This window comes from Merops nubicus, unplaced genomic scaffold (assembly GCF_000691845.1).
Source record: "Merops nubicus isolate BGI_N331 unplaced genomic scaffold, ASM69184v1 scaffold33482, whole genome shotgun sequence".
In the NCBI taxonomy this organism is placed as follows: Eukaryota; Metazoa; Chordata; class Aves; order Coraciiformes; family Meropidae; genus Merops; species Merops nubicus.
Genome location: NW_008592143.1, coordinates 15785 through 30092, shown reverse-complemented (window position 1 = coordinate 30092; position 14308 = coordinate 15785). Strand labels below are relative to the sequence as shown.

Below are 14308 nucleotides of genomic sequence, written 5' to 3'. Positions count from 1 at the left end.
CAGAGTGACACTTAGGAAATCCATTTATAAAGCTAACTGAGCTTTTCTCATGAATTAGAGAAATATCTTTCAAATTTCACAGCTAACTTTGGGACAAAACCATCACAGAAATACATAATAGATGGTTTTGACCATGGTTCTAGGGAAGCAAAAGTAAAACCTATCCCCTCTACAAACCTCTCCCTTTTTAATTAACGAACCCATTTAAAGAAGAAAATTAAAGAACAGCAGAGATGATGTTGCAGCCAACTTTTCCCCAGGTGAAGAAGAATTACTCCATGACTGAAAAATGTGACTTCTCCAAGCTCCTACCTGAGTAATAGGTGACAAAGGGGAGAGCGTAGGAGACATCTGCTGCGACTGGGGCCGCCGGGAGTCCGCGCTCAGGGAGAGAGGGCTGACGGCTGGCTGGCGGTGCTGCTGGGAAGGGGCTGGTGTCGTCGTCATTCCTGTTGGGAAGGAGCAAGCCAGCTGAAACAGGACACAGAGCCACAGCTTATGGATACCTGTATGGAGGGAACTGCCCTAACGATGAGAAATGAGTGGTGTAAGTGGCCCAGCGCTGAACGCAAAGCGCTGCACGCGCCTCGGCCCGTCAGCTGGATACTCATTAATCTGCAATTAATTTTGTCAGGCTGAAGAGCATCGGGATGGGAGGATGATCCCTGGGGTTTATCCTGGACTGGTCACTGTGGTTTAGGTTTGTGCACAGATACTGACTCGACACTGGAAGAGGCAGAGCAGTTGCAGGGGTCACCGAAGCCGTCGGTCCCACTCCCGCACCCCTCCCAGGCTGCACGCTCCGAGCCCAGAGAAGCACGTTCTGCTCTGTTTGCAAGGGCTCCAGCTTCAGGAAGAAGATCACAGATCGTATAACAAGACTGATCAGAGGGCACTTGTGATATTAGAAAAGCAAACACCTATTTAATGGAAAATGCAGAAGAAAAAAAAACTGGTTCCACAGGAAGCTCTCCATGCTTAATGGCATACCAGTGCACAGGAAGGCAGGAAATATCCTTCACACTCTGAAGAGCCACGACCTAGCAGGGGGTGGGGATCAACAATTCAAGTATTGTCATTCTGTGTGAATTCAAGACAAAAATCTGGAAGTTTTGAAACCTCCCCTGTATTCTGCCTTACCCTAGAGGAACTGAGACACCCTGGAAAGTGATTTCAGGACAACCTAGCTAGCGAGCTGTTCTTCCAGAGCTGCCAGGAAGGAGGAATTCGCGAGAGCCTGCGAGCTCCTAGGCACTTGGCAAACTTTCAAGGCTTCCAGGCAGGCTGCCAGGGAGCCAGGAAGTCCAGGCTGCCAAGGAGCCAGCAGGCAAACTGGCTCAAACGGCACAGATTCTGAGCACTGCCTGCCCTCCCCTGCAACGTTTTCAAACCCAACAGTGTCTCACAACACGTCAGTGAACTGACAAACTCAAGCACACAAACGTGTAGCCTTCAACTGCTGGCAGTTTGGGGTAACCTGGCAGGTGTTTTTGTCTCCACCTTTCCTGGGGGCTGCTGAGGGTGCATCTGTGCAATGCAAAAAGTTCAAAAGCCTTCAGGTTTTCTGCTAAAGAGCTAGAAGATAAAGAAGGGCTAGGAAGGTTTGGAAAAATCCATTAAAAAAGCACCAAACACTGACTATGCCAGCAATTAAGCTATGGGATAGTCTCCAAGGAGAAGCAGGAAAATCATCAATGAGTGTATCTTTTTCATTTGTTATGTCTTCGATACCTCAGGAATGTTTTCAAAGCAATTATATACTTCCTGGTTTGGGTTTATAACATTTACTCTGCTAATTATGGGTAGCACAAGAAATTTAGCGACCCAGTCTGGCCTAACTCCATTCAAGCAGCTTGTTTCTTTTTACACACATGATAGTGCTCTCAGCACAGACTCATTAAGTTCCACTCCAGTGACTGAAAACTCCCTACCTGAGACCAGAAAACTGGTTAAAGGATGGCAAAAGCTGCTGATCAGCTCTGTACTCAAAGGGTTAAACTGCCTTCTTGTTTCAGGGTTGACTATAACTGCTCCGTCACAACAGCACATTAATCTGATTAGAATTATTTCCTTTTCCCAATGTATGAGAGGATTTTTAAGTGGGTAAGGGAATCCTGCCTAACACAGGAAATAAGTGTATTTTTGGATACAGTGCCTTATTTCTATTCTAGGAATCAACTGACTGCAATTGTCAGTGACAATAAAAAAAACACAACTCTCTTCACAGCTATTTGAGTGTCACCCACTGAAACATCTTAAAAAATAACAGTCATTAGTTTAGGCTATTTGCCTAGATAGTTTAAATTTATTCCTGAAATTATCAGGTGATTAGTACATTATAAATTGCAGCATGGTTGCACAGGGCTGTGCCAGGCTGCCCAGGGCAGTGGTGGAGTCCCCACCCCTGGAGGGGGTTCCAAGCCGTGAGGGACACGGGGCAGTGGGGACCTGGCACTGCTGGGGGATGGTTGGACTCGAGGAGCTTGAAGGTCTCTCCCAATCAAAATGTGTCTAGGATTCTACAGGTATCAATCAACAGTGAAGTGTAATTACCTCTCAGACAAAACAGAAACATTCAGCAATGCAACTTCCACAATTTCAGACAAGCGACACATTATAGACAACCTGTAAAAACACCTCAGAGTTCAGATCTCACCCTGACTGGCAGTGCTGATGCCCAAGTGAGTCAGATTGGCAGCAAGATTCCCAGTGCTGTTGGAGCTGCTCAGGGCTGGGAATGTGGATTCCTCAGGATCTAGCGGGGTCGGGAGGGGGGAAGGGAAGTGGATGTTTGTCAGGTCTGGCAGGGAGCCGCCCGTGTTGTGCGTAGCAGGAATCAGCGTTGTAGTGTTCTCCTGGTCAGCTGATGGAAAGATGCTAAAGGGAGAGAAGAAAACAACAGGAGGCAAAATTTAAATTTCAGCCTGGATAGATCTTTATGAAATCTTCCTTAAAAAGCAAGGTGCTATACCCAGAACTAGGTATGCTGATAAACCAATCAGAGATCTAACGGCCAACTCGGAGGTTTTGGATTGTCTGGTACCTATTGAGGTGTTAGACCATCTAAAGGCTTTTCAGAAAACTCAAAAGCAAGAGGACATTCAATATCCAACATCCTTTCTTAAAGATCTCAATGCTCTTTAAAAAACAATTGCTCAAAACTTACTTGATTCCTGGAACTTCACATGATTTAGGTCTTGACGACCCAGTCTAAAATAGAAGGAAGACATTTTTAAAGGCAAAGATACTGATAGAGTTTAATGCTCAGGATATATTTCAATTAGTATGTTTTATTTAATGTAATTTAATATATTTCTAAGAAGAACTGTTCTACACAAGAGCTCTGTGAAACTCTTAGTAGATATTTGTCGCCTTTGTTGCTTTATTGGTCCAACAAGGCTCAAATTTGAAGTTTCTCCTGGCAGAATCACAGATTTCCATGCACACAAAAACATAAAATGCCCTTCTGATCTAATGTTCAGTGAACTGTTGCTAAATGCAGCACTTGATCTCTAACTTCTGCAAGTAGTTTTTTTTGGCTGAAAATATTTAGAGCATTAGTTTACCTAAATACGTTTAGAAAATAAAGGCTCTAGACTTTGAAATGGGAGATTCTTACCTTTTTAGTGTCCCATCCTTGCTTAGAAAGGGTTTTGTCTGCCTCAGAGGTGGTTTCCTCCATGCCAGGGACAGTCAGTAACAAAACTAAGAAATGAGAACAAAAGGAATCATATCATTATCATAATATTAAGCTTCTCAGTAAGAAATGTTCAGATGGGAAGTTTAAGCATTTGTAAACTCTGAAGTAAGCTACTAGCAAGGAGTGGCACTGTCCTGCTGTGAGACTGAAATTTCAAAAAATGAACACCAGAAGAGGCTAAAATTGTATTTAGCTAGCAAGGAGATATCATCAGCTTCAAAAAAAACAAACAATACTTTAAAAAATGTTGTGCTCCAATTCAGTCTGCTTAGATTTAAATTGACAAGTGTATCTTGGGACCTGTTTTTTCCTGTCTTTTGCACTTCACACAAGTAATGCCCACCTGGACACCTAATGGGTGGCCAAGAGGATGATTCCAGGGGGGAAAAAAAACATTTTATCTCCCCTGGGACAAAGAAATGCTATAAAGCTGTTTCTTCTCCATATTCCAAGCACATTTGTTTCTTGAAATCAATCCACAGTTTCATCAGGCTAATAGCAAGGTGACAAAGAACATCTAAAGAAAGCCCAGTCAGAAAGATTCATCCACAGGAGCCTTTCACACCGATGACTATAAATCTGCAATACTGTCCAAGATGATCTTTAATTACTGTTTTGCAGCTCTAGAAATAATGGAGGTGCTGCAGGAAGAGGGGCCAGCAGAGGGCACCAGCATAGTGAGAGTGCTCCAGCTCCTAACTTGAAATACTGAGTGCTGTTTGGAAGCATCCCCTCGGAGAGTGCATTCACTGGGGATCTCAAACCCCTTAACACAAAGCTTTGATTGCTCCAAATAGTTTTACTGTTCTTCTCTGTTTACCTCTTTTCTGCTGCATGTCCTGTGACCCTCCTGAAAAGGATTCCTGTTGAGCTGGAGTCATAGTACTCTGGTGCAAGGCAGAATCGGAATTTGTCCTGAAATGAAGGGGAAAAAAAAGAAAATACATAATTTTTATTGTCAGTTTCTCTAAATAAAAGTGTTTTTCATCTCGGATAAATGTAACTCACTCAGTAAAACCTGAAAATGCCCTGTTAAAAACCTGCAATCTATACATGGTATATACCAGGCACAATTTCCCTGTGAAACAATCAATTCTCAGAACGAATTAGTTCAAGTTTGAAAAGCAATTGTTTCAATGATGGGATTGAGAGGAATACAGGATAAACTCATGGCCATTGTTAGAAAATAATTTGATACACTTTGTTAAGATTATGCACAATCAAATAATGTAATTTTTAAGCTCAAAGCTGCACATACATACTTGGGTTATCCTAGCCTTTGAAAAGCAAGCATCCCCATTTCATAGGGAGGGAAAATGTTCAGGATGTGAGTATGTCATGGCAATGGGGACCTCCACGGCCAACACATCCCTTGTGATGAACTGTCCTTGGCTTGGGAATGCAGGTCACCACCTGGGCACCTCAGCACCTCCAACATCAGGAGCTTGAGGGGCAGGGACAGGCAGCTCCATGCTCCTCTCCACTGGAGAGACAGACTAACCTAATTTCTGCCCAGTGAGAAACAACCAAATCTTTTACAACTCAACAGTTTTGGGGTATGCCTGGCAAGATTTACCTTTAAAAATCCCACATTAGCTGACACATCTTAATTTTAAAAGTAGGTCATCTAAAAGAATAAGCGTAATAGGAGAAAAAAAAATCAATTTCTAAATTCAGGAAGGAGTGGCAATTCAGATGACCAACTGCTGTGGGGAACAACAAAGGCCTTTGTTGCACATGAAAGCCTTTGTAGTAGCAGAGAACAGAGCCCAAATGCCAACACACCTCATGGATTGTGCTACTGACCTTCTCCAGCTCGTGTCTGATGGAGGTGACAGATACACAGTGCCATACGGACAGCTGTCCACGTGATCCCAGCAGTTAAGGAGAAGAACAGCACTTTGCCACTAAGTAGGAGGCCTATTGGAAATCTTTTTCTAAGGAATAATTCAAATTACCCTGTCAGAACCACTAAGCTCACATGAGACAGGCAAGAAGGCTCCCTATGGGGAACACAGTGCCTTCAAAAGGACACTCAAAACAAAATTATCTGGATTGTTGTCATGTTTGAGCAACAGGACAACGATCCTCCCTTTCCCTTCCTAGCATCTACCTCTCCCCTGAGAAGCCATCATCTCTCCACTCACACATCTCCTTTAGCCCCATCAAGCCAGGCTGATTGTGGCACATTTTAAGCCAGTCAGAAATAACAACCTCATTTAGTTGTACAAATGGGAAGAAGAAATAGAGCTTGGCAAATGTTGAACTGATGAATCCACTCGCAATCAACCGCACAATGAACTGCACAGGATTATTCTGGTCGGGGTTTACTCAGTTCTGAAGGGAATCTCAGTTTCACTGAGACTGCTCTGCCTTTGCCATCAAAGGATCTCAATCCCTCTCAGCTTCGTGTGTATCATTATCCCCGCTCAGAGCTGAGGAAACAGAAAGAGGTAAATGCTTACTTTACAGAAGAGCAGGTATTTATAGCCTAGCTCACAGCTCAGAGGCAGCAGATGACACAAACTGAGATGGGAAGCGACTCAGCTGACAGGTGAAGGGAGGAGGAGGAAGGGAACGGTAAGAACCAGAGCTGTGATATTGTTGGACAGGTAGGTGAGGTGCTCACTGCCAGCTCACCAACCAAAGGATATTTGTCTCCCATGTTTATCCACGGAGAGGGGGCGTCGGTGCGGGGAGCCCAGGCGGTTCCTGTCACGATACACTCTGTCCACCAGCCCGTGGTGCCGAGTTGTCCTGCTTGTGTCCAGCCCCGACGACTGAAAAGGAGTCTGAGAGAGACACGTGCAGTTACAAGCAGCAAAACACACGCAGGAGCAGCCTGCCCAGGACTAGTCATACTGCACACAAGGCTCTGTTGTTCTACGGAACAAACCTCCAAAAAGATATGGACAAGTGTAACCAGGTAAAGCTTTTTTCCTCCAACAATGTTTTTACTACAGCCATGGAAAACAAATACCAAGGCTCTCTCTTCCAGAGGGGGATTAGAGACGAGCGGAGGCAGACCATGCTGGAGCTGCCCTCTCATAAATCAGCCCTGCTCTCCAACCTCTGTGACTCCAAAACACCACCCGTGAGCGTGGCAGGGAGCCTGCCGACAGCTGCTGTTGACATTCCCTCGGTGCAGCATGCAGCATGCATCCAGAAGGAACATGCTGACAACCAGAGCTTGAACTACAAGGGCAGGAGGTGCAGGAAGAAGATGCACAGTGAGCCTAACATTCACCAGAACACGCCACGTTCCCTCAGACTGCCTTTCACCCCTCCTTTCAGCATCGTTATTTTAAGGGGACACTGATGGAATTGAAAGAAGAAAAAAAAAAAAAGACACAAAAGCAGTTTCCTTCCTCCTTTGTCTAGAAAAAGTTACAACATTCAGTAGTTTTTTAAGGAATTTTCAGTTCATTCAGGTCGATTTCACCCTGAATCTCCTCTGTGCCAATATCCTGAGAGCGTTTACCCGTCAGGCAGTGATTTTGGAGGATGAGGATGGCAGAGAAAGGCCAGGGAAGATGCATTCCCAGGCTAAACGGGCAGGGAAGGAAGTACAGAGTGGTCAACCCCTCCTCATACCTCAACAGCAATATATGGGTCTCTGAGGAAAAAAAGCTCCACAGTCTTCCACTCCTTGCCAATGTGAACAGCTTTGCTGAGTCCCTCAACACCATCTGTTTGGAAATCCAAAATTTCCTCCTCCATTCAGGTGCTGCACGTGGCAAATGCACTGTCCTGTCTGCCAAGCCATGAAACCATCTGGCTCCCATATTAATCTTATTTTTCTTTATTTTTTTTTAAGTGTCCAGCTTTGGCTGTTTGAATGATTTCTAAAAACTTTTACGTTTCTTTTTAAATCTTTTATTTGTAATCACTTTTTAAAGACTTTTTCTACTGCTTTAATCTCTTTTCTATTTAGCAAATATTAGTCTCCTCTCCCTCTGTGCACACACGACCTGTGTTAATATAAATGGATGCAAAGTGGCTGTGGTGTTTATCTTCTCATTTCAGGGCCAACACTTTATATGCAGCAGAATATTGCTTAAGTCAACACGAGCACAGTGACTTTTCACTGTGCTCTCAGCCGTTAAGATCATGGTGGTTTTGCTGCAGTTCTTATCAAGAATGACTTGTACAAAGACTTGGAAATTCCAGGTCATACTATCTCAATTTGAGTAATTTAAATGAAGACATGTTGGTTTAATCTCTGCTGTGAACACTGAACAATTATCTAGTTCTACCCAACTGACACCACACAGAACTGGGGATATTCATCATTCCAAAACAACAGCAAAAGGTCTCAACCTCTTCCTTGCACTGTTGTTAGAGCAATTCTACCCCAAAAGGCAGCAAAATTTGCAAACACATGCGTGCTTGGAAGGTCAACAGGAAAAGCAATTTCCTATGCTAGTGGTCTCAACCACAATGTTGCTAAAAAAGGAGAAGCCAGTCTGGAGGGTACAGAGTGCAGTCCCCACCTGGAATTTAAAAGGAAGCCAGTGCATGTGAGTACAGAAAGTTGAACTCAAAAATAGCTATTTTTTAAGTTTTCCCTTCTTTTTTTGCACAACTTCTATATTAAAAATAAAACAACTAACTTGAGTGCAGCGGTGGCACAAGTAAACACAGACCACTCCCTGTTACAGGGCTGTCATTTACAGAGCCAGGAGGTTTTGGGCAATGCTGTTCTCTGGCTTTCTAGGAACAAAGATCCCAAGTGAACCCCTAACTTGCTGGGGGAAATCAGAAAAGATAACAAACACTTGAGGGATATTGCCTCCAACACATCTGGCTTCTCAGCAACCATCCCATGAAACCTGCTTTGGACCAGACACCAGGCAACGTGCCTTCTGTAAAATCCTGATCCCTGCAGGGTATGTGGTGCTTAACTGTAGTGAACAACTATGTCTGGAGAAAAAATAATAGATCTGAGCATCAATTTTATTTGAAAAATGAAGAACAGGAACTGTTTCATTTCCCCGAAAAAAAGTCAAGGATTTGAGTTCAGAAGCAAAACTCCACAAAACATTAAAAATCAAGAAAAGGATAAATACTCACAGACAGGAAGGAAAAAGCTCAGAACTCTTGAGCAACAGTGTCCCTTTAAGATTTATCAAGATGTTGCCTTAAGAAATCAGAACGAGCAGGGTGGGTGAGGGGGAAGGAGAGGAGCAGTACCTGCTGCCAGCTCACATCTCGGTGCCTCCAGGTGACAAGCAGCGGCTGGGGAATCATTCTGCCCTTCCCAACGGAGCGTAGCATGCAGGCTAAGTGCACATGCTCAGAGATGGCTTAAACCACAGGCCAAGACAGTGCCAAATAAACCACCGTCTGCACCAAATTAATCCCCCGTAAATCATAAGTCATCACACGCCAGCCCACAGCAAGTCCAGGGAGTCTGAACAGGAATTCTTATGCATGTTCCAAACTGGGATGCATGGCAAAAAAAAAAAAATAAAATCTGTATTTATGTGACAGACCAGAACTCCTTCAGAGCTGGGAGGGTGAATCAGATAAATACTGAGCATACCAGAGGTGTAAGGTGTGCTGAAATACGTATCGACCTGGGCAAAGCCGACACCAGCCCGAAATACGTATTTGCACAAACCTAAATACTTGTTTACCAAAGAGACAGGAACTGCTCCAAAGGCTTCTGCCAGAGCTCCGTTGTGCTGTAAATGCAAAGAACCAAGATTCTCAGACACCAGTGCTCTCACCAGAGACAACCAGGCAGGCTTCACCTCCTCGGCACAGCGTACGGTCACTGACAGACCTGGAAGCATTCAGCACTGACACCAACACATGGGTTTATTCTGTCACTTGTCACCACTGGTTATCTGTAACAGCTCTGGGGTTTTGTGTGTACATATGTGAAAAAAATATATCAAGACCAGGAGTTTAAGCACAATTTGTTTCTGTAGCCTCCTCCATTCTTCCAAAATTTTTTGAATATTTACTGTCAAGCACTGTCTTAGTTTCAGGACTCTGTAATAACCACCAGTGATGGGCATCAAGCACAAGAATCATAGAATCATAGGGGTTGGAATAATACTGAATACAATAATACTGAAACACTATTGCTTAAAAAGAACAGGGACTACAAACCTCCTTAAGAAGAAACTAAAGACAAAAATCTTGAAGAGACCAGATGCCTGTGTAGTAATCCTACGGACTTCCTAGCATTACAAACCTCTGCACTGCATTCCCTGAAGGCAACCAGATTAAAATAGATATTTGCTTCTCCTCTTGCACAAGATTCAAGCTTTTAACCTCCACAAATTCAGCTGTCTACATGGATTTCGAAATGCACAGTGAGAGGACATCACCAATGATCTCTTCAGATTTATTAAGCCTTCACTGGAAAACCACAAACTGCAAAACTTAATTCTTACTGCATCCTTGTGGGATAAAATGTAAATGTTACTACTCAAAAAAGGAATGTTAATGCACAAATGTTAATTATTTTGTGCACCCTAAGTAAAGTAACTATAGAGATCAGGAGTCCCAAAAGGATCCATCCCCTCATTCTATCCACTGCACAACATCTTCTGTCCAAACATGCTGACTAACAATAAAAGTTTCACAGAAAACACTCATTTACTGTTTAAAGTGGAGTCACCTCTGGAGTCACACACCACAGCACAAAGGAGAAAAGTAACAAACCCAGGACATCCCTACATTTACTTTTCAGCATGCCCAGAGAAAACTAACTATTCTGATACCAATTTGTGCCCCACTCCTCCTTCTCCTCTCCCCAAATCCACACGTGACTCCCATGGAACATACACACCACCATGAGGCACCTTCCCACCCACCCCCTTTCTCCCAGTACCTTCCACACCCCCTTGCATTAGTTGCTTCCACCCTGGCTTTGAGCCTGCAGTATCTTTGCAGAGGATTTTCTTATGAACAAAACAAACCCACCACCACTGTGAATATTCAGTGACAAACTGCATAATCTCAGCATATTCTTGACACAAAAGCACCATGACCAGGGACAGAAGAAGATCTAACACTAGACAGATACGATATAAAAATATCCACACATTCCATCCACAACTACATTCTGTTCCAAAAGAGACAAATTTTGTAAAGCAGGGTGGTCTGCTGAGGCCGTGGTGCTACACTCTGAACCAGCAGCTGGTCTACAGCCTCCTGTGAGGGAAAAACAGCATCCAAGCACTGCATTAATCAACGAAAAGAAAGAAACACCCCATTAAACTCACCTGGAAGGGGAGATCCATGGCACTGTTTCCAATCTGATTCACATTTGGCAGTGACCCACCGTAGTACTGGCCACGACTCTGTCCCAGTTGCAAATATTGGGTTTTCTGCAGCTGTAACTAAAAAGAAAAGCAAGAGGAAAGTGTAAGCACAACTCCTTTATTTTTTTAAGTGTTACAACTGGCTCAACCTGACACCATGTCTGTTATCACTGAGAATGGACACCATCTATAAACAGCATGAAGCCAACCTGTGGGAGAGAATATCAACCTTCCCCACAAAGCACAGCTGGCAAAGAGCCACGCTGGGTCTGGTGTGATGGCGAAAAGGGATGGAGGAAAAGTCATCTCCATAGTCAGCAATCAGATTCGATTTCCAACAAATCACCACCACGTGAAGCCACATGGGTCTTAAGTCCCCTGCTGTTCTGAAAACAGGGACGTAAAAAACCACTGCCAGGCTCCTCACGACTCTAATATCAATATTAACCAGCTGTTCGTGTGTGATATACAAATCAGGAAGTCATCTTAATTTAGTATATTGAGGAGACTAATGAAACATTCAACCTTGCAGCAATCCAGGTAACGGAGATGTCACAGCAAGTTGCAGCTCTCCACCATCAGGTGTTTTCTACTCAAACACCAACTGATTTTCTATGTCATTTCTTTCAGAAGACTACACTTTCTCAACAGCTCATTAAGAAGGGTTTTGATTAACCCTTTGTTAGTGACCTTTCTCAACTTTTCAGTTTAGTAGCACCAATATTTAAAACAACTTCTCACTCAGTTCTGTACCATTCCCAGTCCACCCATCTGGGTTTCATACCCCGCTGCCACCACAGCCCTATTTCACACTGATAGAGCAGGACCTGCAACCAGCTGAATGCAGCAAGCCTGCTCCCAGGGATGCATCTTCCAAGAACTCAAGAAACTACAATTAAAGTAGCAAAGAAATGAGCTTACATAAGCTCCCTCTCCTCCCACTGTGGAGGAGTACACATTTTCTAATGTATGTTGTTCCTCACTAGATGTCAACCGGCTGTTGTTGCGCTCTGAAATGCAAGAACATTCCTACACTGGTAGCAAAGAATTGTTTAAAGACTAAATGTTCAGATCTTGGACTAGATGCAGGTTGGTTGCTAAGGTACTGTAGTGTGTACATCAACAAATCTGGTTTAGTTTCATTCAAACAGATCTGAAAGCCTTTGCTCTGCAATGCCACGATTTTGAAGAGTAAAGTTTGGAGAAGCGCTAGAAAACACGGCATCCCCAAACCTGGATGTTTACAGGGCTTTTTTTTCCCCTTTACACTCTTTTTAAGCAAAGGAAACAGCAGGCTGGGAAGGAGTGGTCCTGTCTTCCCAGCAGTACCACAGATGCCCCAGGGCTGGGTGAAGATGTTTCTAGCAAAGTGAAGGAAGAACTTGCACCTCCCGTGTCGACGACACGATCCCAGCAGAATCCTCTGATGAAAAGGTAACACCACGAGCTGGGATGCTGAGGTGTCAACAGTGAAGATATCACACTGCACCAGCAGCACCAAGCCAGGACAGAGAGAAAAGGGACCTGCCTGTTTATATCCTGCCAGTGCTTAGGAGTACATGTATTTTAAGAGTCCCTGAACAGAGGAGGAGAAAGCAAGATCACCCCAAGGAAAACAGTGCATGCGTTCTTCCAACTTCCAAACTATCCCTAGGAAAGCAACGCAAATGCCCTTTATGCACAAAATCTCCCCTAGAAGCCACCAACTGCCAAATAGAGAGAGAACCAAAATCTTTATGCTTTAGCTGAGGGACCAAATTAGTCAAAAACGTGCGAGATGGCTGTTAGCAATGAAACCTCTCTGTGCAACGGGCGCTCTCAAACGCCTCAACTACTCAGGCAAGACACCAGCCACAAAGCAGCTGATTGTTTTTTTCCTTAACCAAAGGGCAGATAAATCCCTCAGCCCAGAGAACTGTAAAACATTCACCTTTGTGTTCAAAAAGATCCCAATGAAAAAGCAGGGAAGGGTCCCCTCTCTTTTCTTTTGCAATCTTTGGACACGTAATTACGATCCAGCGCTCTCTAAGCAACACGTGAAATGAGAGGAAAGCTCCAGGCTGGTGTCACTTCATGAGTCACAGCCCCTCCAGCTCCTCGCTGCAGAGCACGAAAAGCACAGCACCAGAACTAGCTGTGCTTTTTGCCCGGCCCATACATATGTTTTTGTTGTTACAAAAAGGCTTGCTCGGGATTGGTGCCAAACCTTGAAGTAACTATTTCAACAGGTGTTGGCTTCTTTTAAAGAACCTACTCTAAGGCACGCGGGGAGGGGGTGGCAGGGCTGCTTTATGGGGTTTTTATTCATGTATAGATCTACCTCAAAGCATAATGTAAGAGAGAGATCACAAACATTTGCCTTTCCACTGCAGCTGAACGTGGAAATGAGGAAACACAAGAGATGATAACTAACGCGCTTCTCAAAAAGGAGTTTTTTAAATGGTTTTGCTGTATCATTAATTTTAGTATCGCTACCTTTGATAGACACTTTGGGAGATTGGTGCCAAAACTAAGAGAGCTGATGGCTCGCTCTTGCTATCAGAGATCAGTACCCCAGGGTGCAGATCTGTGTTTGCTCCTCTCCTCAGCCTCCTGCCTTGTGACAGCGAGTGGCCCCCAGACTACGCCGTTTATTGGAGACCATCAGCAACTGCCACTTGCAATCTGGGAAGATCAAGCACACGCAGAACAGGCCGGTTTGCTGAGCACCTCAAACCTCCAGCTTCCCAGCTGGAAAAAAAAGCCCCTTTAGATACTGTCATTCGAACAAACCTCAAGCAAAATCAGCTCAAGTTTTTCAAAGCAGAGCATCAGCAAAAACACCCCCTGCAAATATCACTGTCATGCTTTGAGAGGGCTCAGGAGCTTGGAGTCTTACAGGGGGGACCTGTGCACAAAGAAAAGCAGCCCTGAAAATGAGAACCCACATCAGTTGTGACTCAAACAGTTCCCCCTCTTTTTTTCTGTACACCACCTTGTCAGGTGCATTAAGTCTATTGCACAGTTTGGGGTTTGGGGATTAGGTTTTAAGAGAGGAATTGTGGGGGTTTATTTTAAAAGAAAAGAAAAAAGAAAGCCTTTCCTTAATAGAAAAATTCAGATTACTCTTAAAATGTTAACAAGTCTCTTGACAACTCTAGCTCTGTCTCCTGGGGTTGGATTCAATTAGAGGAAACTTGCTTTCTATATGAGTTTAGATAGTAAAGTACGATAATGAAGTACTTGTGTTCACCAGATATATTAATTTCTTGAACCACCAGAACTTAGTGACTCCACATTACAGCATTTCCACTTCTGTATTCTGTGGCCAACCTAACAGCTCCTTGAC

General features: G+C 43.9%; 1 protein-coding gene across 1 annotated transcript; it reads right to left on the bottom strand.

Annotated features, from left to right (window-relative positions):
* Positions 1-312: 312 nt before the first annotated feature.
* On the bottom strand, positions 313-11058 carry CRTC1 (CREB regulated transcription coactivator 1; the record flags this gene model as incomplete). The annotated part of the gene is made up of 9 exons (XM_008935075.1): positions 313-449; positions 2657-2877; positions 3167-3210; positions 3620-3705; positions 4521-4615; positions 5507-5568; positions 6355-6492; positions 9340-9387; positions 10942-11058. Coding segments are annotated over 9 exons (948 nt in total), but the record flags the coding sequence as incomplete, so codon positions are not given.
* Positions 11059-14308: the final 3250 nt, after the last annotated feature.